The following is a 27,693-nucleotide window of genomic DNA, read 5'->3' as shown; positions in this document are numbered from 1 at the left end:
ATATTCAGGTCAGTTTATATTTGAGTATATATGGTAATTTTTATTTGAAATTGATATAACTACTTTGCTAGTATTGCAACAATGTGGTATATCAAGAACTAAACATATATGCAACGCAGGGTTTAATAGTTTGCAAGTGAAAACCAAATCTACATTTGTGTTCTCGATGGAGGCATACCATGACATTGCACACAACACTTCTGATGTGGGTTTTAGGGAGTTAGTTATTAAAGAAAGATTAAGGTTTTACCTCGATAATCTTCTTTCTTGTAAGTGAATAGTGAATCCAAACCTGCATGCTATGTAGATGTTATCAATTACAATTTTCAACTCCTCCTATTTCCTCAGTGAAGTGTACTGCCTCCTTCAGTTTATACCAAAGCAGGCAATAACCCCTACAACAAATACAAGGAGAGGTATGGGGATGCTCCCCAATAAAGTTCTGTTCTGCAAAAAGTATACTAAATACAATTTATGAATGATGTAAAGCAACCAAAAAAAGAAAATGACAGTATAAAAACAACCACTAGCTTAACATCTATGGAGCTCATAGAGACTCTAATATGTGATTTGCGTTTGCTTCTCTCATTTACCTTTTTATTTTTTACACAATTGTCTGTACTCAAGTAATCTGGCCGACCTGAAATTTTTCAGACTAGAAACTGCCATTTCTGTTTGAGACAGTACACAGTTGAGTCATAAAAACTACAAGGTGGGGTTCCAGAATGAAACACCTATTTACAAGAAAGAAGATTATCGAGGTAAGAACCTAATCTAGTGCAATAGGTGTGTCATGCTGGACAAGTGGGATGTAACAAAGCAGTCCCTGGAGCCTAGGTCAGGATTGAGGAGCTTGCCTTCAACACCGAGAAACCAAAGGCTGCATCCATTCTCACTGCTATGTCCACTCTGTAGAGCTTTATAAACGTATGAAGGAGGTACCAGGTAGTCGTCCTACATATCTTATCAGGCAGAACTGCCCAGGTCTCTGCCCATGAAGAAACAACGCTTCTGGTCAAATCCGCTCTCAAAAATATTGGCGGCTGTTTTCCACAGATAATGTAAGCTGATTCAATGGCCCTGTGAATTCATTTAGAGATAGTATTAAATGCCAGCTTGCCCAGTTTAGCCTGACTGGTGAGCACGAATAAATGATCAGAGGCGCAAAATTCGTTAGTTACCTCGAGATACCAGAGCAACACACTCTGCACATTCAGCACCTGGAGAACTTTGTCTATTTTCTTCGACCCGTGAAGACGAATGCCAGAAGGTGCATTTCCTGTTTGACATGGAAAACCTCAGTATTTTTGGCAACAAGGAAGGTACTGTGTGCAGGGAATCCCCTGCATCTGAAATCTTAAGAAAGGGATCTCTACAGGAAAATGCATGCAACTCCAAGACCCTTCTTGCCAAAGTGATAGCTACTAAGAAAGCCGTCTTTACCGAGAGATCAAAGACTCCTACTGTAAGGTTCATATGGAGCCTTGGACAGTCCCTAGAGGACAGGGGTCTCAAAGTCCCTCCTTGAAGGCCGCAATCCAGTCGGGTTTTCAGGATTTACCCAATGAATATACATGAGATCTATGTGCATGCACTGCTTTCAATGCATATTCATTGGGGAAATCCTGAAAGCCCGACTGGATTGCGGCCCTCAAGGAGGGACTTTGAGATCCCTGCTATAGGACAATGTTAAGGTTCCAAGACGGAATCAGCTAGCAAACAGGTTTAACATAAACTAAGCTCAAACAGTAGGAAAGGGTAAAAAAACTACAATAAAAAAATAAAATAAAAAAAACAAAACAAAACAAAACCAAGAGGGAGGGAAAAACACAGGAACTTGCCAGAATGAGAGTCTAAAATGATTGTAAAGTGTCCTTTGTTGGAACTGTTTAATAAACTCTTCCCTTTGGACTTCTTCCCTTTTTTCTGTGGATGCTTTGCTAATTGTTAGTCCGCTCTGAACTCTAATTTGGGGAAAAGGTGGGTTATAAAAGCCTAACATGACATAACAATGAACCCTAGTAATTTTAGCACTTGAGTGGTTTTTGCATTGATTCTTGAGCCCCTTCCTATAACTTGCTCTTGACTAGCCAATCATCCAGGTAAGGAAACACGTGTACCCCCAGTCTACACAGCAAGATTGCAACTAGTCAAAGGCACTTTGTGAAATCCTTGGTCGCAGATGTGAGCCCAAAGTGCTGAGACAGGGAATGTATCTGTATGTGGGCTTAAGCATCTTTTAAGTCCAGAGAGCATAACATAGTAACATAGCAGATGACAGCAGATAAAGACCCGAATGATCCATTCAGTCTGCCCAACCTTACTCGATCTTTAAATTACTGATTTAATTTAATTTTCCTTCTTCTTAGCTATTTCTGGACCAGAACCCAAAGCTCTAGATTCTGCTTTTAGGCCTGTTCCTCATGATGACTCACTGCCTGTCCCCTGCCACAAGATTGACTTGCTTCTGTGGAGCATGATGAGGATGATGCCATAGCTGGTCATAATCCAGAATTATCTGATCCTGATTATGTGAATGATGAAGACTGAGAACCAGAGACCTTTACACAAGCTGAGCTCAATGATCTTATTCGTGATTTAAATCTTTCAAAAGAAAAAGCAGAACTTCTTGCTTCAAAGCTTAAGCAAAAGCACTTGCATGCAAAAGATGCTAATATAACTCATTACAGAAAAAGGAATCTTAACAACATTCTTCACTGTAAATGGCTCATTGTGCTTTTGTCACGACATCAACGGGCTCTTCAACAGTTTGTCACAAGTGTATTGTCCAGATGAATGGTATCTCTTCATTGATTCTTTACAGAGAAGCTTGAAGGCAGTGTTACTGCACAATGGAAATTCTAAACTAAGTACTGTATACCAATTGCCCATTCTGCTCATCTAAAGGAGTCTTATGAGAATACAAAAAATTTACTAGAAGCAATAAGAACATAAGAACATAAGCAGTGCCTCCGCCGGGTCAGACCATAGGTCCATCCTGCCCAGCAGTCCGCTCTCGCGGCAGCCCAACAGGTCACGACCTGTCTGAATCACCAGAAGGGGCCCCCTTGCCACCTTGGTTCCTCATTGAAGTCCTATCTTCCCATCAAAGTCCTAGCCCTCCGGTCTTGCACATGCACGACCTGGTTGGCTCTCTATACTTATTACCTGGTTAGCTTCTATACTTGTGTTACATCCCAGCACCTCTCTCAGTATACCACGATCCCTTTATCCCTCAGGAATCCGTCCAATCCCTGTTTGAATCCCTGTACCGTACTCTGCCTGATCACTTCCTCTGGTAGCGCATTCCAAGTGTCCACGACCCTTTGAGTGAAGAAAAACTTCCTTGCATTTGTTTTGAACCTATCTCCCTTCAGTTTCTCCGAATGTCCCCAATTGTCAATGTCAATGTCATTCAATTATAAAACACACCAGTGGAACATCTGTGGTGATCTAAAGGCCATTGACATGCTAATGGGAATGCAAGGGGGATTCACTAAATACTGCTGTTTCCTGTGCTTGTGGGATAGCAGATCTACAACTGAACATTATGTCAAGAGTGTCTGGCAGCTGAGGAATATCTATAACCCAGGGACAAGCAGTGTGAAATTTATGCCATTGGTGGATCCTCATAAAATATTTCTTCCACCTCTTCATATCAAGCTGGGGTTGATGAAGAACCTGGTAAAGGCAATGGGTAAAACAAACTCGCCAGGTTTTCAATATTTTGTTAAGAAATTTCCAAAAATCAACACTGCAAAACTGAAGGAAGGGATACTTATAGGCCCACAGATCAAGTCCGTTATGTAGGATGAAGATTTTAAGCAATCACTTAGCAGCTGAGCTCAAAGCTTGGGAGGCATTCATGTGGTTAGTGGAAAACTTTCTGGGCAACCATAAGTCTCCATACAAGGAAGGAGTTCAGAATCTCCTTGACTCGTATCAGAAACTTGGTTGACACATAATAATTTTATTCTTATATACCGCCAAAGCCATAATAGTTTGAGGCGGTTTACAACAAGAAGTGCTAGATAATCAAGGAATAAAACACAATATAAAATCATCAGTACGTACATATAGTGTAAAAGTAAAACAGTAAACCCTTAACTTACAAATCGATTAAATAATTTTGTTTTTACTAATTTTCTAAAACTAAAGTAGGATGAGGAATGCATAATGATATTGCCCAACCATTCATTTAATTTACCTGCCTGTCATTAAAAATACACTTTTTGCACTCACATCTTGACTTTTTTCCGGAAAATCTTGGTATGGTGAGTGACGAGCAAGGAGAATGTTTTCACCAGGACATTCAGTTAATGGAGTGTCGCTACCAAGGTTTCTGGAATGAGAGTACACTTCCCCCTCCGCATTTGCGCTGATAGGGGAACAGCAAGGCAGCGAATAAAGAAAAACCACAAATAACTTTTTGTATGTTATCTGCGGATTTTCTGTAAAAAAAAAAAAAACAACCCAAAAGACACAAAAAGGCAAATAACCTGACCTGTTCCAGTGAAGAAAGTGCAGCTGGGAACAGCGATTTCCTGTGATGTAAATTTGGGGGCAGGGCCTTCGATCGAAAAACCGTGAATAACCAAAACCATGGATCTCGAATATGGAGGAGGAAGTGTATGATGGCCAACTACTTTTGGATGTTGTGCCGTGACAATCCAGACACAACTCACAAAAAGAAATCATAAACATTTTTGAAGAAATATTGGTTGCTAAGTGACACAGTCCAATATAATTATGTGTGGTTATTTGACTGCAACATTTCCTTAAGTTGATGCTGCAATTCTTAAAACCCTATATGCTAAAACGCTATAAACTAACAGTCATAACTTTAAAAGTTTACGTGACTGAAAAAAAACTAATAACAGATCTGAAATCAGCATGAAAAACTGATTTAGAAAAATGTGCTGTGTTGTCAGATGATTCTGAAAAAAAAATTTTTTGTTGCCTTGTGAAAACAGTGCAGTCTACAGTTAAAAACTACTTATGAACACTATTTGTACAGGAAGTATGAAAACAGTCCTCTATACAGTCAAACCTCAGTTTGCGAGTGTTTTGCAAGACAAGCAAAACACTCTCGCAAATCTTGCCACGCAAAACGAGCTCTCACCTCCCGAATTCAGCTGGCCGCCATCCCGTCATGTGCGCGTCATGTGTAAGCATGTACAACGTTGATGTTGTGTGCGCTTACACGTGACGCACGTGTTATCGGGACGGCAGCCGGCTGAATTCAGGACCTGAGAGCTTGTGCCCGGGCTTACACGGGATGGCGGCCAGCTGAATTTAGGAGGTGAGAGGTGCTGGTGGACAGCACAGAGGAATCACAGGAGGGCAGCTGTATGGGGACCTGGCCAACTCAAGGAAGTCACCCTACTGAAGGGGCTGCGGCACCCGCCATCATCCAGGCAGGTACCCACCCCTGGGTCACCTTACTTGTAGAACGAATCATCTTAGTTTCCTTTATTCCCTATGTGGAAATTTGTCTTGCTATACGAGTGCTTTGGATTATGAGCATGCTTCTGGAACGAACTATGCTCATAAACCAAGGTACCACTGTACTTGTTTCAGAAGGAACGCTCTGTATAATGGGTAATCTCATTTAATTTATTTGCTTTGTTTACATCTCAAGTTTCTATTTTTAAAGGGAAAAGTGTATTAAAAATGAGTTAGCCAGTAATTTCATAATAAATTCCCAAATTTTCAACCAGGTATTTCAGAGTCACCTGAATAAGTAGTTTCCTGTCTTCCTCAATATTTTTGTGTGTTGTTTCTTGTTCCTGTTTCTGTTCTGTCTTCATTGGTACATTGATATTCACCCTTAACTTTTTACTGCCAGAAAAAGAAAAGGAAAAGTCAGTAAAACACCATTCTCATTCTACTAAATAGAAAACAGAAAATACAGATTTTTTTTTTACTCCTGAAATGTAGACTATTCCAAAAGAGGAAGAAGACAGCAAAGTTTACTTACCTGTAAGCAGGTGTTCTCCAAGGACAGCAGGATACAAATAATCACAAAAACGGTGACATCATCCAACAGAACCCTGTGCAGGAATTTTTCTCCAGAACTCAACTTACAGAACTTATGAATTGGCTCAACCATTGTCACGTGAGGCCATGTTAGTCCAATATAAACTTAAGAAGAATACAATCCCTTGGGAAGGTAGGAGAGTATGTGAGGATTTGTTTCCTGCTGTCCTCAGAGAACATCTGCTATGTTAACTGTTTTCTCTGAGGACAAGCAAGATACAATAATCCTCGCAACGTAGGATTCCCTAGCTACAGACTGCCTTTAATAAAAAAGGGAAAATAATATAACTAATGGTGCTACGATAGAAAGACACCAACACTGTTTTAATATGGTAATAAGCCTTATGGTTTTTATTCCTTTTTTATAATGCAGCCTGGAGCTGAAATGAACCTAGTGGAGATGAAACTGGATTCCAATCCCCAAATGGATTCTGGAAGACTGGCCAAACCGTCTGTCGTGTCAGCAGTCTTCTTCTACTTTATGGGGATTAATTGATGTGTTCTACTGTATGTTGAGTCTTCATTTCTAAACAATTAGTAATTGTTCATGTTAAATCAAGTGTGAGGTAAGTGTAGGACAGTTTTAAGCGAGCTAGTAATGACATTTTGTGCTCTGTCCCTGGTAAAACTGAAGGATATGTACAGTCTGCTAGCCAATGGAAAATATATTTGCCAATAGCAGCCCCCTGTTAGGGTCAAAAGAAACATGAGTTGTGAGGCCTTTATGAGCTTTCGTCTGCCCCAGATAGAAAGCAAAGATTCTCTTGCAATTCAAAGTATACAATGCACTTTTGTGGGCATATGGTATGGGGAAAAGATATCAGTGAGATCTTAACTGGTTAAGATGGAACCCTGATGCCATCTTGGCATAGAACTTTATTAGATAGGTGCACAGAACCACTCTAGTATTGACAAATGTGACCTTGCAGAAGCCTAGCAGTATAGCAAATATAAACATAAGGTGGATCAGTCAGCTCATCCACACTGCGAGCTGAAGTAATCCCTATCAAAAATTTTCCATAAAAGGTACTTATGGCTCAGTTTGATGATTGTTTAGCTATTTGGGGCTAATTATGCAGTGGAATGTATTAACTGTTTTCTGCTTTTTGCTTGTTGACTGCACATTCGCTGTTTAGTGATTTTTGTCCTTTGTTATCCTCAAATTTCCAATAAAAAATTTGAACTAAAAAAAAAGGTACTTCATATGGCAGTAATAGGATTGAAAGGAGCTTTTCACCAGCTGGGTCACAACTAATTGACGTCTGCTAATAATGCAGGTGGCTTGCTTCAACAAAAACATGCACTGCATAAAACATTCAACAAAGATGGTCACCTTCTACATCAGGGGTGTCAAATGTCGGTCCTTGAGGGCCGCAATCCAGTCAGGTTTTCAGGATTTCCCCAATGAATATGCATGAGATCTATTAGTATACAATGAAAGCATTCCGTGCAAATAGATCTCATGCATATTCATTGTAATTTCATATAAAGAAGAGCTATACCTTTAAACCATATATTTTATAAATACTTATTTATTAAATCATTAATATTTTATTACACCATATATTTTAAAATTCAATTAAACAACATTTTCTCTCATACATGCTTTCACATCATACTCATACACTTGAAACCCTCCCAATCTACCCTATTTATTTCAACTTAAAAGTCCATTCACTATATAAAATAAAGTCCTCATCACTGTGCCAACGTTCACTTTTCTTGTCTTTTCTTTCCGTTGTTAACTCTTCACCATATATTGTCCACCTTAGTCAAACTGAACAGTTAAGTCCAACACAGCTCTGCATTTCGCCTTTCAGCGTCATCAGGGGCTTTAGATTGTTGACGGCTTCAATTCTTCACAATCTCTATAATATTATCATTCAATCACCCCACAACTAAATAAATTAGCGAGATCTGGTGTCATCTTGGTAGAATGGCATCTGTTATAATTAGGAACAGCTATAGATGAAGCTTATATAAGAATTAGGGAATGGGGTAGTAAAGATAATTTCAGTCTTATCTTTGGTGGCATGGTGGAAAGGTTCTGGTTTGGCCAAGATACAACTTATTATGAACAATAAGGTATGAATGAATTATTTATATGAGGTTAATATTAATAATATGCTTATATTGTAAGGTTTATTTAGTTGTGGGGTGATTGAATTTGGATTTCCCCAATGAATATGCATTGAAAGCAGTGCATGCAAATTAATCTCATGCATATTCAATGGAGAAATCCTGAAAACCCGACTGGCTCTCGAGGACCGGAGTTCCCTACCCCTGGTATATAGCATTGTCTGATCAGAGCTAGAAAACAGTCTCTCTCAACACAGGAGGTAAGATTCAGTTTCTCCCTGCTTGCTTTCATACCTCCAGAAAATTTATCAGATGAAGCTGTTCCTGAGGGGACCACAATCCCAAGTGTGAAACCCATCTACATGAGTTCCTCAGCCCAGTTTGTTTGTTTTTTTAACTATAATTTTTTTATTGAGAATATTTTTCGTATAACATAATATCAAGAACATACTTACTAAAGAGTGTTACAAGACAACGTAAATGTCATACAAACATCTGTACTAAATATTCATTTAGTATTTTTCCCCTAAAACTTCACTCCCCCTTTTATAACACACCATTTATTGCAAGCTTCAAATTCTTGGGATTATTTTAGACTACAGTGCTGCCATCCACAGTGGTGCAGCTCTCTACTGAAGATCACAGCCTATTTCAGCTTCAACATTCAGGGAAATAGGAGAGTAACTGACAATAAAATGGAGCAGTGAAAGCAAAGGATAAATTAGCTACCTCCAAATATGTAATTTGTCCTCTAAACATACAGTACATCTGTGCATCTGGCAGTAATTTACTCTCACTATAACTGGAAGCCAAAATTGAGTGTGGTCACTTCCTTTTCCTTTAAGCCCTTGAGTAATTTTGTCAAACAATCGAATCTCTCCAATTGCTTGATGCCAGTGATGCAGGACCTGCAGGGTCTTTCCAGTACCTTACTATAGACATTTTAACAGCCAGAATTAAAAGATCTGACAGCTTCAAAAGGGATCTGCCTTCCATTATATGCAAATCTCTCTCATGCATATTCATTAAGGGTAGCCTGAAAACCCGATTGGCCTGGTAGTCCTCCAAGACAGGGTGGGGGACCACTGCTTTAGAAGACTGAAGGGACCTACTAGACCTGCCATATTGAAAGCAGTCTTCACCATCCTCCATATTTTCAACAAAAGTACCAGAAATATATGTAGCGATGGAGGACACACCCTTTCTAAGCATAGATGGGACACCTGCTCTGTTATCTCAAAAGCAGAATATGCTTTCATCCAATACTTTTCCAAAGATACCCAATGTACCTCAGGGCTCTCTCTAAAGTGTTCTCTCAATGCTTTAAGCACAGTTGCTTGATAATATCTGTGTAAATTTAGAAAGCCCACCCCACCATTAGACTTTCTCAGCTGAAGTGTTGCCCATTTTATTCTAGGTCTTCTCCTCCCCACAAATAATACCTTAACATTTTATCTCACATTTAAACAGTTTTTCTGGGACTGAAACATGCATATGCGCAGAGAGAAATAAAATTTTCAGCTGTACCATCGTCTGTACAGTGGTAACTCTACCCCACCATGTCAATATTAATTTAGACCAGGAATCTAATTTAATCTAATCTAAACCTTAGGTTTGTATACCGCATCATCTCTACATTCGTAAAGCTCGACACGGTTAACAAGAGTTAGGGTAGAAAGGAACTCCAGTGGAGGGAAGAGGCAAAATGAAGAGAAAATTTAGAGGACTAGAATAACCAGAGAGGGAGGAGGCATTACATTTTTGAGAATAACCAGGTTTTCAGATGTTTACGGAAGAGTTGGAGGGAGCTCAGATTCCTAAGAGGGGAGGTAAGGTTGTTCCAGAGCTGAGTGATTCTGAAAGGGAGGGAAGAACCTAGTTTTCTTACAAGTGAAACGCTTTTTAGAGAGGGAAAGGAAAGTTTCAGGTTTTGGGTGGATCTGGCGGAATTGGGTTTAAAGGAGTTCCAAGAAAGAGGAATGAAGGGAGGGATGATACCGTGTAGGATCTTGAAAGTGAGGCAGGCACATTTGAAGTGGACTCTGAAGATAATCGGAGGTGGGAGCTTGGATAAAAGCGGTGAGACGTGGTCGAATTTGCTTTTTGCGAAGATAAGCTTAGCAGCGGTATTCTGAATCCGCTGGAGTCTTTGAAGGTATTTCTTTGTTAGGCTAAGGTAGATAGAGTTGCAGTAGTCCAGTCTGGAAAGGATGATGGATTGGACAAGGACGGCAAAGTGTTTTTGATGGAAACAGGATCTCACTTTTCTCAGCATGTGAAGGCTGAAGAAACATTTTTTTACTAGGGAGTTGAGGTGGTTGTTGAAGGAAAGTGTAGAGTCAATGATGACTCCCAGAACTTTACTAGAATATTCAAGATGCAGAATGGAGCCAGAGTACAGTGGGATGGAGGTGGGCAGTTGGTCCAATTTTGGGCCAAGCCAGAGAAGTTTTGTTTTAGATTCGTTCAGTTTCATCTGCACAGTATGGGCCCAGGATTGAAGGTTCGATATACATGAGGATATGTTCGCCGAGAGGTTGGTGAGATTCCGGTCGGTCTCGAGGAGGACAAAAATGTCATCTGCGTAAGTGTAGAGTGTTTCAAGTGGGGAGAGATAGAGGAGTTTAAGGGAGGACATATAAATATTGAAAAGGATAGGAGAGAGCGGTGAGCCTTGCGGGACTCCACAGATTGGGTTCCAGGGGGAGGAAGAAGTGCCCTTCATGTTGACTATGTAGGAGCGGGAGCGCAAGAACTTCGAGAACCAGTCAAGGACTGTGGAGTTTATGCCTATCTCGGTGAGTTGGTAAATTAGAATATCATGATGGACGACATCAAAAGCTGCAGAGAGGTCGAATTGAAGAAGGACGGCGAACTTGTTGCGAGAATGGAGATATTGAACTTTTGAGATTAAAGAGGTCAGAAGGGATTCGGTGCTGAAATTGGGACGGAAGCTGTATTGGTAGGGTTGAAGAATGGTGAATTTCTCAAGGTAGGAAGATAGTTGAGTGGATATGATGGACTCTAGCATCTTGGTAAGAAGGGGAATGTTAGCTATTGGACGGTAGCTGGATGGTGTAAAGGGGTCAAGCTCAGGTTTTTTCAGTAGTGGGGTTATGGAAATATGGCCCATTTCTGGGGAGAAGAGACCCAAATGGAGGGCGGAGTTTATGAGAATGGTAAGAGATGAGATGGCCTGAGGGGGAGTGTTCTCGTAGAAGTAGGAGGGGAAAGGATCCAAGGTACAGTTGCAGGATTTCAATTTGAGGCAGAAATTATAGACCAGGGATTCGGAAACAAGTTCGAAGGAAGACCAGGATCTGTCTGCCAAGATAGGGTAGGAGTCTGTTGGGATAGGGTTGGGGTCAATTGGAATCAGAGATTTGTAGGAGATTGCAGGTGGGAAGGAGCGCCTCAAGGTGGAGACCTTATCGTTGAAGAACTTTGCTAGAGAATCGGCTGAGGGGGAGGAGGGAAGTATGGAGTCATTTTTGGAGGTTAAGGAACGCCAGATGTTAAATAATGTGCTACTCTGATTGTTGGATTTGGAGATTTTGTCACCGTAGAAGTTTTTCCTTGCTTTTTTTAGAACAGTATTATAGATTTTAATGTTGACCCTCCAGGAGAGTATGTCTGTAGGGGATTTAGATTTTTTCCATTTTCGTTCCAGAGCACGGCATTTCTGTTTCAGTTCTCTGTGGTATGGGAGGTACCAAGGGGTCTTACAGGAGTAGGAAATGGTTTTAGTGGAGAGAGGGGCGAGGGAATGGAAGGTGGACTCGGAGAGGGCGACCCAGTTTTGCCAGTTAGATTCTGGTTCTGCAGGTTTAGAGATGGGGGAAAATTTGTCGAAAAAATTGATCCAGAACAGATTGCTTGAGATTTTTTTACAGAAGGTAATAGAATTTGAGCTGCAGGATGGGGGCCAGAGATGTGACATGAAAATGGGGAGACAGAAGGTCCCTAGGTAGTGGTCGGACCAGGGGACAATGTCCCAGCGAATGTCGTCGGTTGAGGTTTTGTGAGTAGTAAGATCTAGAAAGCTGATGAGGTCTAGTGTGTGGCCTTTTTCGTGGGTTGGGGAGAGTGTGGAGGGGGGAAAGCTTAAAGCGGAGAGGAAGCTATTAAATTTGGATGTATCCTTGTTGGTGACATCGTCAAGGTAGACAGATCTGAGCTTACTTTCTGATCACTGCATGAGTATTGATTGGCTCAGGGACTGACAAGAAATGTAAGGCTTGACAGCCCAGACCTGTCAGAAAATTTTGCTGCTGTCAAGCAACACCCACCCCCACCCCCCCGGCAGTGGGAGAGATACGCACTCCCTCCCGCTGCCACACAACCTCCCTGTGCCTCTGATGACCACCCCCTCCCCCTTACCTTGTTTATGATGGCTGGCTGTAGAGATGCCTACTCCTTCGGGCCTTCCCTTCCCCAGTGCCACACAACCTCCCTGTGCCTCTGATGACCACCCCCTCCCCCTTACCTTGTTTATGATGGCTGGCCATAGAGATGCCTACTCCTTCGGGCCTTCCCTTCCCCAGTGCACCCTGGGATGCACTGGGGAGGGGCCTAAGGCTCGGTTGGCCCAGGTTATTTAAGGCCCCTCCTATGACTTGGCGGCAGGAGGGAGTGGGCATCTTTCCCGCTTTTTGGGGGGGTTGCTTTACTTTGACGGCTAGAGGGAGTGGGCATCCTTCCTGCCGATCTTCGATTTTGGCTTTATTTTTTGTGCATTTATTCTGTGCATGTGCCTATCGCTATCACCTGCGATGGGCACATGCAAATTTAGCAAACCTTCGCTACTCTCCGCCAACCTCATCTGCATGTCCATTTTTGGGAGAATGACTCGCCTTTTTGAAATCATCATAATTACGGCTGCGACAGCGGCCCATCAGTTTTTAATGTGAAGTCTTGAGAATCTAGCTCTAAATATTCCCCATCCAATTTGGGTAAGGCTAGTTTTTGAAGGTAAGTCTGAATGTCTTGTCTTGTGAATTCAGAGGCCTATTGAATTAATTTTTGATTCAATTAGCTTTTCCTGCCCAATTGGGCCCTTGTTTGTTTTTCAAACGTCCTGGCAAGTTTATTTTGTAAACTCTTTATCCATCCCACCCTCTTTTGCCCTCTCCAACTCCATGCCAGCGCTGTGGTATAAACAAAATAAACAAACAAAAAAAGACTTTTCCTCTCTCTGTTAGGTCCTAGCTCACATTCGCTGTCTAAAACCAGCTCTGGCAGGATACACATTTCAAATCTGACATATTGTAACAACAAAATAGAAAATAAAATTATTTTTGCTACATCTTGTTGTCTGGCCATTTTATTATTCAAATCATGTTGGTCCAAGGCTCTGGTTTCTGCTTGTCTTCTGTTAACTCACTCGCCAGGGTCTCCCGCCCATTTGACATTTTCTATTTTTCTCCATGCTCACCATCCATCTTCCATCTCTGTACCTTCCCTGATACTGCCATATCCAACATTTATGTTCCACTGTGAGATCTGACATACCTTTGGGCCTCCCAAAGCAGCAGCAGCAGTGGCTGGCTGAGGCAACACTGTGAACAGGCTGCTAGGGGCCTTCTCCGCCAGGGATTCCCTCTGCTGAGTCATCAGTAGTGCGGTAGAGGGAAGGCCCTGGCAGAGCAGGTCGCAAGCAGCCTCTTCAGAGCACTGCCTCTACCAACCTGCTACTGCCGCTGCTGCTTTAGGAGGCCTGGACTTATGTCAGGTCTTACCAGGAAAATGTGTGTGTGTGTGTGGGGGGTGGGTGTTGGTCACTGAATTGGCGAGTCAGATTTTTTCTGACAACGAATCGATTCAAATTAATTCACCGAACTGAATCTGCAAATCGAGCAGCACTAGGGCAGATAACCTCTGTTAGCAGCGCATGGTCAGAAATGTGACAATCCTACCATGCTTCTCTGCACTGAAAAATAGTCTATTTGAGAATACGTTTAGTATCTCCCAGTTGTTTTGGATATACACTTTTTAGTATGTCTCAGTTGTTTTGGATATACACTTTTTATGCAGTTTATGTATTTTGTTTTTAGATTTTTATTTTTGGCATCTTAATAAATTTCTGTACATTTTCTTACAGTATCGTTTTTGTTTGGTTTTGTGGCTTTTTACTGCAAGTTTTGTTAGCTCTTTTTTGTTTTGTTATGAATTCTCCAAACATCCTCTAATGCATGTTTAATAAAAGTACTCTTAAGAACATTGCCTTGCCTTATTTCTTCTCTAGTGCATCTGCCAGTTCTATCCAATTTGCTCAATGCATTATCCATATCCCCTCCAACAATAATGTTACCCACTGTATGCATACAAATTACCATATTTTTCGCTCCATAAGACACACTTTTTTTCCCACCCAAAAGTGAGTGGGAATGTCCATGTGTCTTATGCAGCGAAGGTACTTTTTTTTTAAACACCCCACCTCCACCCTGATGTACTGTTTTAAATGCCAGCGCCCCATACGGCTCTCTCTAGCATCGGTGAGCGCCGCAGTGTCCAGATCCAGCGTCCCGCCCTCGCAACGGGCGGGGCCTTACCTCCAAGCTGCTTCCTGACCCAGCGAGAGAGGTCGTCTTCCATGCTGTGACCGCTGCTGACCTAATTATGGCAGCCTACACAGCGAACTTAGCAGGCTGCCATTGGCCTTCGAAGCACATTGCCTCTGCTGCAGTCCCGCCCCTGAGGTCAGCAGTGGTCACAGCGTGGAAGTCGACCTCTCTCGCTGGGGCAGGTAGCAGCTTGGAGGTAAGGCCTTGCCCGTCGTGAGGGCCCTGGCAGGATACTGGATCTAGACACTTGGGGGGGAGGGAAAGGAGGCTTCCAAAGGACCTTGAAGAGGAGCATGAAAACAGACTTCAAGACAAGGCAGATGCTGGACTAGAGGGGGTAGAGAGAGGAAACACTCAAAATATTAGTAGAAGGATGATAGAGAAAGGGAGAAATCTGAAACAAAAGGAAGGCAGAAGAGAGGGGGGCAGATGTTGGACTTTGGGATGTATTGAGGGAAGAGAGAGAAAGAGAGACTGCAGATAGGTGGAAAGATTCTGGACCAGGGAGGGAGGAAGGAAGGAGAGAGAAGCAGAGAAAGACCTGGAAGAAAGGAGAACAAATGCGGGACATGGGGATGGGATGGGGTTGTAAGCAGAAGAAAGACAGAGAGAGATAGAGAGCTGGACCCAAAGGGGATGGGGCTGGATTGAGAAAGAATGTTGGATGCACAGTCAGAAGTAAGTCCAACCAGAAACTAATTAAATCACCAGACAACAAAGGTAGGAAAATTTTCAATTTGGTGATCGAAATGTGTCAGTTTTGAGAATTTATATCTGCTGTGTGCATATGAAAAATGAAAGGAAAAAAATTGCATTACAATTAATAGGGGAAGGGGGGACAGGGTGCAGAGCCTGGCTAGGAGTGTGGGGTTGGATGCAGAGCCTGGTATATCTTAGTACACAATTTGGTTCAGAATGTTTTTTTCTTGTTTTCCTACTCTAAATCTAGGATGCGTCTTATGGAGCGAAAAATACAGTAAATTGTCTCAGCAAAAAAAAAAAAAAAATGGCTTTTTGACTGGAGAGGGCCTTCTGTATGTTCAAAAGAATAAATTCCCATGTATCAATTCTACCAGTGAGCCAAATATATCTGCCTACATTATTCTAACCCCCCCCCCCCCCCCACCGGCGTGGCATACAGAATAAATGGGAGATTTTTCTTCAACAAAATGGCTATTCCTCTCCGCATGTTCAGCTTTTGCATTTCTACTGGGGCCAACTTCAGTTCTTGTAAAACAAACAAACAAAAAAACAACTATATCCACATTTAGGTTCTTCAAATAATTTAGCATCCTTTGTCTTTTCACTGGGTGGGCCATTTATCCCGCCCACATTCCAAGTGGTCAATTTATATCCCTTACCTGCCATAATAAAGCAGGAATTTACTCATGTCATCCATAGTGTGACCATATGGCTCCAGAAAAAAGAGGACAGATTGAGACATCCGGGTTTTACTTCCATTGAAAGCAATGGTCCGCCCCAGTTTTCCCCTCCATGATTCTGAGCAAGGTTTTTCCTGGGGTCCGCCCCAGTTTTCCCCTCCATGATTCTGAGCAAGCCTGTGAACTTTGTTATATCATCCATATAACACTTTGAATAGGTCTATGGATTAAAAACTGGCTGGCGGATAGGAAAATGGACAATATTCGGATTAGAAAAGTGTCACAAGTGGAGTGCCGCAGGTTTCGATGCTTGGACCCGTGTTCTTCAACATATTTATAAACAACCTGGAAATTGGTATGATGAGTGAAGTGATTAAATTTGCAGATGATATGAAGTTATGCAGAATAGTGAAGACGCAGGAGGATTGCAAAGACCTGCAACAGGACAAACACGCTCGAGAAATGGGCTGCGACATGGCAAATGAGGTTTAACGTGGATAAGTGTAAGGTGATGCATGTCGGTAACAAAAATCTTATATACGAATACAGGATGTCCGGTGCAGTACTTGGAGAGACCCCCCCCCAGGAAAGAGAATTTGGGAGTACTGGTCGACAAGTCAATGAAGCTGTACACACAAGGTGTGGCGGTGGTGAAAAGAGCGAACAGAATACTATGAATGATTAAGAAGGGGATCATGAACAGATCGGATGTAGCAGTATATAAGAAATAAATTACATTACATTACTGTACCAGGCCATGGTATGCACTCATTTGGAATACTTCGTTTAGCACTGGTCGCCGTACATGAAGGACACAGAACTACTCGAAGGGGTCCAGAGAAGAGTGACTAAAATGGTTAAGGGGCTGGAGGAGTTGCCGTACAGTGAGAGATTAGAGAAACTGGGCCTCTTCTCCCTTGAAAAGAGGAGACAGAGGGGACATGATCTAAACAGTCAAGATAATGAAGGGAATAGTCTTAGTAGATAAAGACAGGTTGTTCACCCTCTCCAAGGTAGAGAGAACGAGAGGGCACTCTCTAAAGTTAAAAGGGGATAGATTCTGTACAAACATAAGGAAGTTCTTCTTCACCCAGAGTGGTAGAAAACTGGAACGCTCTTCCGGAGGCTGTTATAGGGGAAAACACCCTCCAGAGATTCAAGACAAAGTTAGACAAGTTCTTGCTGAACCAGAACGTACGCTAGTCTCAGTTAGGGCACTGGTCTTTGACCTAAGGGCCGCTGCGTGAGCGGAATGCTGGGCACGATGGACCACTGGTCTGACCCAGCAGCGGCAATTCTTATGTAAAAACAGTGTCAATAGTTTTTAAGTCAGAAAGAAAAAATTCTTCAAAAACTTGATCTCGCAAATTCAACTTGCAGTGTCCTCCCCAACTAAGGTGGTATTTCTCTGCTCCTTCAGGGTATTAAGTGCACCCTGCTCCCTTGCAAGTTTCTGGGGCTGTACTCTGTCCATTTGCTGTGTCATTTCTCTCTTCTTGGAGGCACTTTCAGGTGGAGAGTCCGTCTGTAAAATGCAACAGCTTTACAATAAATGCACAGGGAGGCATGTTCAATTCTGATTTTAGTTTCAACTTTGTGCTCTATCTCATATGGGAACTGCACTGGGGTATCAGGGAAGCAATGCATTATAAGCATATGAATAAACTGTATCGGCTGGTACCGCTCAGCCCCCTTTGATGTACCATATAGCCGCATATTTGATCTTTTTCCACGATTTTCTAACTCTTCCATTTTCATGTCATATAATCGATATATTTATGAGCTGATTCTAGCTCCTCCAAAACTTTGTCCTGGGCCACTTCCATCAAGCGAAAGTGGCCTTCTGCTTCATTGATCCTATCAAACAGAGCTGTTATTTTTGCATTTAATTTCGCCAACACCATTTCAGCCATTTCCAATTTTGCCGACATCCACTCTCTCAGCACAATTTCCAGTGCTTCATTCTGCAATGTTAAACCAATGTCAACATACTACCAGCTGGACTCGCTCTTCTTCCAGTTCCTGGATTGGTGGCCTTGTTTGCGTAAAGGTGATTTATGGTGGGAGTATTCTTATCTTTGAGGAATCAAGGCATCTCTGTTATTGGTTACTCTCCTTTGCGTAATGTAAACTTCCTCACACCCGATTTCAGTCCCGCAGCAGCATTTAACTCGAGGGGAGAGGCTGAGGATCTTGCAGCACTTTTACATATACCTTTGATGGAAGTTCACTGGAAGTCCCTCCTCAGCTCAGTTTGAACAGATCACCTGAATCTGTGAACTTTGAAAGGGGACTCCTTTTGCCAGAATAGAATTTATTAAGCACCAGGACACAGCTCCATAAAGAAGCAATGAGATATTATGTCTTGTAGCTTCCCAGTGGACTTAGACCACTGAATAGATAAGTTCAATGGATTTGTCTCAAACTCAGATGTGCCATGGGTGTTATATAACATATAATTTTTGTATACCGTCCTAACCTTTAGCTCTAAATAGTTTACAAATTAATTTAGTTAACAAATTACAAAATTTCACAATAATCAATCAGTCAGTTACCCAACTAACTAAACAATAAAATACTAGCTACCATATAACATTAAAAGTACCTAACTGGGAGGAGGCACTTCCTGCTGGAACCCCTAGGAGAGAAAGGAGGAGGCTGCGTGGCAACGGCATCCAACATCACATGCTGCCGCCGAACCAACTGTTTAAAAGACCATCCCACCAGTGATCTGCTGGAGGAGGCACGTCCCACTGGATCCCCCAAGAGAGAAGGCTGGGTAGGGTCTGTGTCTGATGTCATACACTACTGCCGAACCAACTGCTTAAAAGACCGGTCCGCCAGTAGTCTTCTGGAGAAGGCACTTCCTGCTGGACCCTCTGGGAGAGAGAGGAGAGGCTGGGAAGTGATGGCGTCTGACGTCACATGCCGCTGCACCAACTGTTTAAAAGATAGGCCCACCAGTGGCTCATGGGCTGTGGAGTGCCTTAAGGGGTGTGCCACAAGGGGCACGCCTGGCCCCTTGGGAGTTCCTTAGGAGCCCGAAAGGAGCTAGAGTTTTGTTCAATGACTCTTCATGAGGTAAAAATTTCTTTATATTATTATTACTGTGGTTAAATGGAAAGGGAAGGCAAAGGGTGCAAGTACACCAAAAACAGTTGGCCCTAAAGACAAATATGTTCAATCAAAAACACCCATTATGACTATGGGTGATTTGTCAATTTCTCCAGAAACAAGCAGGGGATATGCAGGCACACTTGAAGGTGAAGTCCTCTGACTGAGTCTGATAGCCGGTGCTCTCCCCTAGCTTATGGTAAGCTTTGACACTTACTGGGCATGTGTGGGGACCCTACTCCTAGAGCGCCTCCCTTCGCCCTGTCAGTTTTTTCTTCGACTACTCTTGTGAAGTCACAGCTCTCTCCTCTTCCTCACAGAAAAAAAAGATAGTTCTTCATAACTAAATTAGATTAGCGATTATTTGAAGAAAAAAAAAGGGAGAAACAGCAAGTAGCCTTAGTCGTCATCTAAAAAAAAAAGAAATAAAGAAAGAGAGAAGAAACTCACCTATAGCTAAGAAACCACAGTGAGTAACAGATATTTCTCCTCACCGGTGTCTTTCTCAGAAGCTGGCACTAGGACCGTGAAGGCGTTTTTCTATGCCCACTCTCTGCGATGGACGACCCTTCTTTCCCAGCCACTCTTTGCGCCAGAAATTCAAAGAGGAAACACTCAACATCGCCGCTTCCTCCTTCCCCCCAGGGCCCTGTCTCAGTATTGCAAGGGGAGGGAAGCAATTTGCCACCGACACCATCAGCAAAGAAAAAGATGGCAAAATCATCTGGTTATAAAAGAAGCAACTCCCGGTGCTAGAAAGCTGTTCTACCCCTTCTCCACCAGTGACAATTCTGACACGGAGCTCTCTAAGTGAAGTGGCAGCGTCTGTGGTGATTTATGAGACTCCAGTGAAGGCTCTCGTGGGCTCAGTCTCGGCCTTACAGTCCTCTCCTGGCTTCACTCAGCAGGACTCTTTGATGGATTCAGGTAACATTAAACTTACTAAGAATCTCTCAAAATCCAAATGCAGAGCCTCTTCACCACCTCCCACTCAGGACCTAATACCTCTTAAGCCAGTGTTTCTGAACTCGGACCTGGAGTACCCCCTTGCCAGTCAGGTTTTCAGGATATCCACAATGAATATGCATAAACTTGATTTGCATACACTGCCTCCATTATATGCAAATTTCTTTCATGCATATTCATTGTTGGATATTCTGAAAACCTGACTGGCAAGGGGGTACTCCAGGATCGAGTTGAAAAACACTGTCCTAAGCGACACTCACCCCCAGGTCTCCTATCAGAACCACCTACCCACACTTTGGGCTCTGTGCAAACTGTTTCTGATTTTTTCTCACTTTTCCAGAAATTTATTCAGGATAGTGCATTCCAAGTCTGCATAATGCATTACAAGAATCCACTTACCATTTAATTAAAACCAACTATGATGCTTATGATATACTGCCTCTTTTACAAAGTCGCATGGCAACGGCCCCGAAGCCCTTTAAATCTCTATGGGCTTCGGGGCCATTAGCGCGGCTTTGTAAAAGAGGCCGATAATGTCTAGAACGGCAGCAGAGGCAGACGCTCAGCTTGGTTTCTCAGATGACCTTTACGACAGACTGGCGGACACTTCTTGCTTGGGCGATGGCCTCTTTGGTGAAAAGGTTCAAGCAACTGTATCCCAGCTTAAGGAAGAATCTACCATGAGTAACATAGTAAATGTCAGCAGATAAAGACCTGCACGGTCCATCCAATTTGCCCAAAAGGCCAGAGCTAGGATAATTATTTAAGAGAATTACAGTTTTTCCCTCATAACAAACTTTTTTTTTTCTAATGAAGGAAATCCTACTGTGACATAGTGGTTAACCTACTGGATTAATAACAAGAAATATGGTCAGCTAAGTCATGGAAGATGTTGACTCTGTAAAAGTAATACTTCTCATCAACACTTAGCATTCTCAACTTCTGAACCCTTGTTCTTATGTTTAAATATGTCAAATCTTCATGGACAATTACACTTTCACAAAAACAAGATTGCGAGGAACTACAATATAAACAAATAATTTACAGGAAACGTATAACTTACTTCTTATACCCCAAATATAATTTTATTAAGGTATCAGGCTTCAATTCCACTTCATCGACATTAGCATTTTCATCTTCCAAAACCTATAATAAAAAAATTATCTAATTTTAAACTAAAACTAAAACATTTTGATATATCATAGATTTGTAAAACTATAATATAAAAAAAATCCCCTTACCAATAGCTTTGACTTCAATAAAATTTGTAGAACTTGTACCAAGATATCCTATAATTAAAAACAGAGATCAGCATATGGTTAACAGATTACTTGTAACTATTGCTTTCAAAAATGACACTATTTTTATGCACAAATTACTCCTAATGGAATTCTGCATGACTGCACAATGCAGAATTTGTGCAAAATTGCAGTGTCACTCTGAATTCCACCCTTTCCCACACAGAATCTCTGATGATGTCAGCTATTGGGTTATGGTATCAAAGGCGATTCCCACACACGTGTGCTGTTAACCTGGAAGTTTCTCATGGTAGACGGGAAACTTCTGGGTTAGCGACAGGCAATGTGTGAGAATTGCTGACAGTACCGCAATCTGAAGAAGCAAGCCTTATTAGAGATAGTACAAGGGAGAGGAGGAAGGAAAGTTGCTGGCACAGGGGAAGGGAAGGGGTGAGAGGAAGGATAGTTGCTGGTACAGGGGGTGCAGAGGAGAGGAAGGAAAGTTGTTGGCACCGGGGGGTGGGGAGGGGTGAGAGGAAGTAAATATGCTGGCACAGAGGAGGGGTGAGAGGAAGGAGGTTGTTGACAGGCGGGGAGGGGATGAGTGGTAGGAAGGAAAGTTGCTGGCAAGGGGAACAGGTGAGAGGAAGGAAAGATACTAACACAGGGGGAGAGGAGGAAGACATGCATGGTGAGGGAGGAGTGTGAAATATTGCACATAATGGAGAGGGTTTAGTTGTCATATAATTGATCAATTATATTTGACTTATGAATATGTATATTCACTTGTGATTTGTTTATTATTTATTGTTGTATTTCAGGGTATTTTTTGACGGTATTGGGGTGTGGGAATTCTTTGGGGTTTTGGTTTTTTTTTTAAGGCAAGGCAAAGTTATTCAAAGAGGGAAAAGAAATAATATGATAACACCATTGATATCATTTGGTTGTAAGGGTTCATTATTAGTTGAGGAAAAATTTTTGTTTTATATAATAGATGAATTTAGTGTGGGGGGTAGTAAAAGGATTATGGGTCTGCCTAAAGGCATTCAAGCTGACCATGAGTTACTTTTTTGGGGGGTGCTGGGTGGGAAGAGTTTACTAGGGTTTGGGATGTGTATGGACAATATCATTTTAAAATATGGTATGAGGAAATTGAAGGTGTATTTCTTAATATTTTGAAATATCAATGGTGGGTTTAAAGTTTTATTTTTTGAATGTGAACGGGTTAAATCATCCCATTAAAAAGGAAAAAAAATTATTACTTTTTAAAAAAATCAAAATGCAGATATTTACTTTCTACAGGAAACCCATCTGTCTGCGATCGAATCTGCTAAGTTAGAAGGGGGATGGATAAAGCACTGCTTCTTTGCTCCTGCAATTAGGAAAAAGGCAGGGGTAGCAATCCTGTTCAACAAAAATATTTCCGACACATTTGATAACTGTCGGGCAGATCCACTGGCTGGGTAAAACTGCTAGAATTGCCCTAGTATCTTTGCAAAATACAATTAGGGTGGGTGGGGTAAATTTTCCAAATTTTTATAGACACATTCAAGCTTTCATACTGCGGCAGGGTATGTATTGGATCCTTCCTGAAGTCTTGAAGCATCTCCGGACTGGCCGATTCTAGAACATCAACTCATGTCCCCTCTAAGATTGTGTCACATATTGAGTAAACTGTCAAGGATTTATTGTATTCTTTTGGATACATGGAAAACTTTAACATTCGGTAATAATATAACACCTATACCAGTGCAACAATCCACATGTTTGTCCTTATGGTTGAACTCCAATATTCAAATTGGTGAGTCTAAGATCCTCTGGAAGCATTAGCTGCAGGCAGGTATACATACTTTAGATGATGTATTATCAAATGGGAAACTGCTTGATTTTTCACAACTGCAACAAACATTTGGTATTTCAGTCTCAAGTATATAAATGGTTGCAGTTGAAGCAGGCCATTCAGAAAGGGTTCCCTGAGTGGTGAAGTTTAAAAGATCAGTATAGCTTGCTGGGCCTATGCTTCCAGACAGATTTCCTAGGGCATCAGGCTGCCAAGTGGTATAAATTAATTTCAGAATATTGGAATAAGAAACTAAAAATGAGCCGAAGGGATATTTGGAGCATTGAGGTAAAGCAAGAGATTTCTGCTACTCAATGGCCACTCATTTGGTCTTGGAGGATGAGATGTACAGCATCAGCAACTATGAGACAGACTTATTTTTTTCTGTTACATAGAATTTTTTGGACCCCTGTTTGTTTGCAAAAATTAAATAGTTCAAAGTCTAGTAGATGCTGGCACTGTCATCTTGATATAGGGATGCTGGATTATATACTTTTGCCCCTTAATATTAGGCTTCTGGAAGTCGATATGGGTTACAATTAATAGGATATTGGATACTTCCATTCCTATGTCATAAGATATGGTGCTCTTTGGAACTATATTACAACCCAAGTCTCCAATTTCTGCAGCTAAGAATAGATTACTTCTTGTAATGACTGGTATTGCTATACAAATGATCACAAAAACTGGAAGAATTGTGATAGACTGAATCACACCTTTTGGTGGGAATCCCTGTGCTTATGTTATTGATAGAATGTATGTATTCGGAACTAAAGGGTCATAGTAAAAACTTCAATGAGATTTAAGACCCATTAGCAAATTTTGTATCCACCAATTAATAGTTCAAGCCTTCCATTTTATTGAGTTTTGCACACATCCGGGTTGGGAGGATCGGGGGGGGGGGGAAGATGCCTATATTATTTTTTTGTTAGTAATAAGTGCTGTTATTTGGTGCCAATTGTATTTCTGTATGCACTTTGTGCATGTTTTAAAATGAATAAAGATTTATAGAAAAAAAAGAAAGTGTTTGAAAGCTTATCTTTTTCAAAATGCATTTCAAAATTTATAATAGACATTCAAGTTTAATGTACAAAGAAAGAATTGTATATACTATAGATCAGATTTTAAAAAAAATATGTAAGCTGCTTATTTTAGAATGTTTTGTGTGTGTTAATTTGGTTTTAATGTCAGGGTTTTATGTTTTGATTTTGTATGTTCTCTGTTACTCACATAGAGTTTCAGATATGCGGGAGATAAATGTCTTAAATAAATAAATCACGGAGGCCTTTGACTGATTTGATGGGATTTCACGTTTGCAGTTTTGAGGAAGTATGGTATTGAGAGTAAGTTTTTGTATGCTTTTTCTATTCTGTATTGTCACATGAGGGTGAGGAAGTGGATTAATGGGAAAGTCTCAGAGGATTTTGCTATTTGTCAGGGGTGCCCCTTATCCCCACAATTGCTTGTACTGATCTTGGAGCCAACAAACTAAAATTAAACAATTTTAGTTTGTTAGATCCAAAATCCAAATCCTCGCCCTCATGTGGCAATACAGAGTAGACATTAAACACCACCAAAACCAAACTACTGTATTTTGGTTTCACAATACCATACAGAATGCCCCAAGAGCCTATCATTATGCTCAGGTGCAACACTAGACATAGATAAAACTTCCAAGGTATCTGAAATCCTGACTCCATACTCACTATCGTACGAACCCCAAATTTCCAAACTTTGGGGAAAAAACTTTCTACAATTTAAAGCAACTATAACTAATCAAACCTTACTTCAATAACTTCATTTTGCTATACTTGTCCAAATGTTAGTCCTAACACAACTAGACTATTGCAATTCACTCTATGATGGCATAACCTCTTCTTAAATGCATAAACTTCAAATGATTCAGAACACTGCAATCAAATTGATCTTCATCTTGCCAGTTTGGGGAAGCCCGAACACCTGAGCGGCAGGGAAAGCCCCAAAGCATTCAGCTGTCAGGGCTTTTTTCTTTTTTTTTAATGGCACAGATGTTGTACATGTGCTACACACGACCAATTATCTGCTCCATAGCAAAAAAAGGGCAGTCGAGCTGCCACCCCCTCCCCCGATGACCCCCAGAAGAAAAATAAAGAGAGGCAGGAGTAATGTCCACTCCCTCCTGCTGCCACAACCCCACCCACCCCCTGGAAGCCTCCTGTACTTTAATAAATATCAGCAGGTTGTGGGGACACGCAAACAGGTCTATCTGAGGAGTCCCCCAAGGCGAGAACATGTGGCATAAGACTCTGGAGTTGAGCCCGCTTGTGCAGCTAAAGAAATCTGCTGAGCTTGTCAGCCAAGGCATTCTGCTTCCCTTGCCCATATATTGCCTTGAGAAATATATTTCGAGAAATTGCCCCGTTCCAAATGTGAAAGGCTTCTTGACATAGAAGAGAGCCCGCTCCCCCTTGTTTGTTGATATAGTACATTGCAACTTGATTGTCTGTTGACAAGATGATCCTGAAATATTTTCAGGGCATTGCAAATTGTCCAAAGCTCTATCAGGTTGATGTAGAATGCCCTCTCTTGAGCAGACCACAGGCCTTGAGACCAGAGACCATCTAGGTAAGCTCCCTATGCAGACATGGTGAGCACTCTCTGATGTGGAGGGATATGAAATAGCAACCACAACTGGAGAGATTGATTAAGAGGCAAGGAAATAGTAGGTTCCATTAAGCTGATCTGAGATGAAGTTAGGCGAAAGGAGTTACATGAACTGTGGATGCCATATGACCCATGAGATGCATCAATTGTTTTGCAGAAATTTTCTGCAGAGTAGATACATGATTGCAAAGTTGAAGCAAGGTATTCTGTCTCTGCTGGGGCAAGGAAGCTCGTAAAAGATTGGTGTTGAGCATGGCTCCTATGAACTCCAAGATTTGAGACAGTTGAAGATGAAGCTTTGAATAAAAGACTGCAAATTCTAGAAGCTCCAGAAGAGTTTTAGTTGCCTGTGTAGCTCATTGAACTGCTTGAGGTAAAGTAGCTTTTATCAACCAATCGTCTACATAAGGAAACAATTGAAACTCGTGGGTACAAAGGGTTGCCGCCACCACTATGCATTTTGTGAACACTCTTGGAAAGGAAACAAGGTCAAATGGATGTATTGAAGATGGTGGTGACCTACATGAAAATGAATGAACTTTCTGTAGTCCGGATGTATATGAATGTGTGTGTAGTCCCATTTGAGGTCTAGAGAGCACAGCCAATTATTTCATTTTAGAAGTGGGTATAGAGTTTCCAGAGATAGCATGCAAAACGTTTCTTTGACTAAATATTTGTTGATGGCACATAGGTCAAGAATGGGATGAAGACCTCCAGTCATCTTTGGAATTAGGAAATACCTGAAGTAGAACCCCTGATTTTTCTGGGAAGGGGGTACTGACATTTAGTTGAAGAAGTGCTTTGATTTCCTGAAGAAGGGATGTCTGTTAAGATGTGAAAGAGGACTCTCTTGGAGGGTTGTTTGAAGGAATGGTGATGAAATGAAGAGAGTACCCCACCTGTATGACTTTGAAGACCCAAGCGTCCATGGTAATGAGAGATCACCGATGATGGCCTCCAATGGGTTGGAGAGATGGCTGAATTGGAGGAATTGTGGTTATGCTCTCTAGTAGTATGTCAAAGAGACTGAGTTGATTTCTGTGGAGCAGAAGTCTGAGGCTTCTGTGTTCTTTGTCTTTTCTGGAGCAGAGGTCTAGAAGAGGATGAGGTTGCTGGATAGTGCTTCTTGTAAGAAGAATAAGGATTCGGAGACGATTTAGATGGTTGAGTCTTAGACTTAGACCCCCCACTAAAGTAGCTCAGCTATGCTTCATGTCGAGTAAGTCATTGCATCACATCTTTGACTTTGTCCCCACTGAGAGAAGTTTGAACGTCGAAAATACGATGAAAAAAACAAAGCAACAGTAAAGAAAGAAAACACAATGACAACACAACATAGTAACATAATAGATGATGGCAGATAAAGATCTGAATGGTCCATCCAGTCTGCCTAACCTGATTCAATTTAAATTTTTTCTTCTTAGCTATTTCTGGGCAAGAATCCAAAGCTCTAACCACTAATTAGATAATAAAAGAAAATGAGCAGAAAAGACAAAAAATAGTTGATGGTAAGGCTACTTGTATGGACAGAGTCTAGACACAACTTCTTTGCTCTGTGGAAAATGAAGAACTGAGGAACCGCGAGCCAATGTTGGGCGAGAAGGCACTAACGCGGTGCTGGTAGTATTGAAGCTTTGCAAAAGCTTAACGCGACAGTACACTTTAGCACTGTCCATACCGGGCTCTATGGATGATGTCACTCACATGTGAGAATATGCTGCTTGCTTGTCCTAGGATAAAGTATATCAGTATACAAGCAACATCTAAAGCAGTTTGATTGTGATAAAGATATTATTCAGACATTTTTGTAATCTATATATTTTAAAAAA

The 27,693-nt window shown here is 41.5% G+C and overlaps 1 protein-coding gene across 2 annotated transcripts in view; it reads right to left on the bottom strand.

Annotated features, from left to right (window-relative positions):
- CUL1 (cullin 1) overlaps positions 1-27,693 on the bottom strand; it is a 275,377-nt gene that overhangs the window by 23,034 nt on the left and 224,650 nt on the right. For both annotated transcript variants that reach the window (XM_033930314.1, XM_033930315.1), the window contains 3 exons: positions 21,385-21,432; positions 21,207-21,289; positions 5,736-5,841 (listed from right to left, as the gene is read on the bottom strand). In XM_033930314.1, the coding sequence (XP_033786205.1) occupies positions 5,736-5,841; positions 21,207-21,289; positions 21,385-21,432 (237 nt within the window). The remainder of the gene's footprint in view (positions 1-5,735; positions 5,842-21,206; positions 21,290-21,384; positions 21,433-27,693) is intronic.

Source organism: Geotrypetes seraphini, chromosome 2 (assembly GCF_902459505.1).
Source record: "Geotrypetes seraphini chromosome 2, aGeoSer1.1, whole genome shotgun sequence".
NCBI lineage: Eukaryota > Metazoa > Chordata > Amphibia > Gymnophiona > Dermophiidae > Geotrypetes > Geotrypetes seraphini.
The sequence above is the reverse complement of the archived record's forward strand: the minus strand, read 5'-3'. Positions and strand labels throughout refer to the sequence as shown.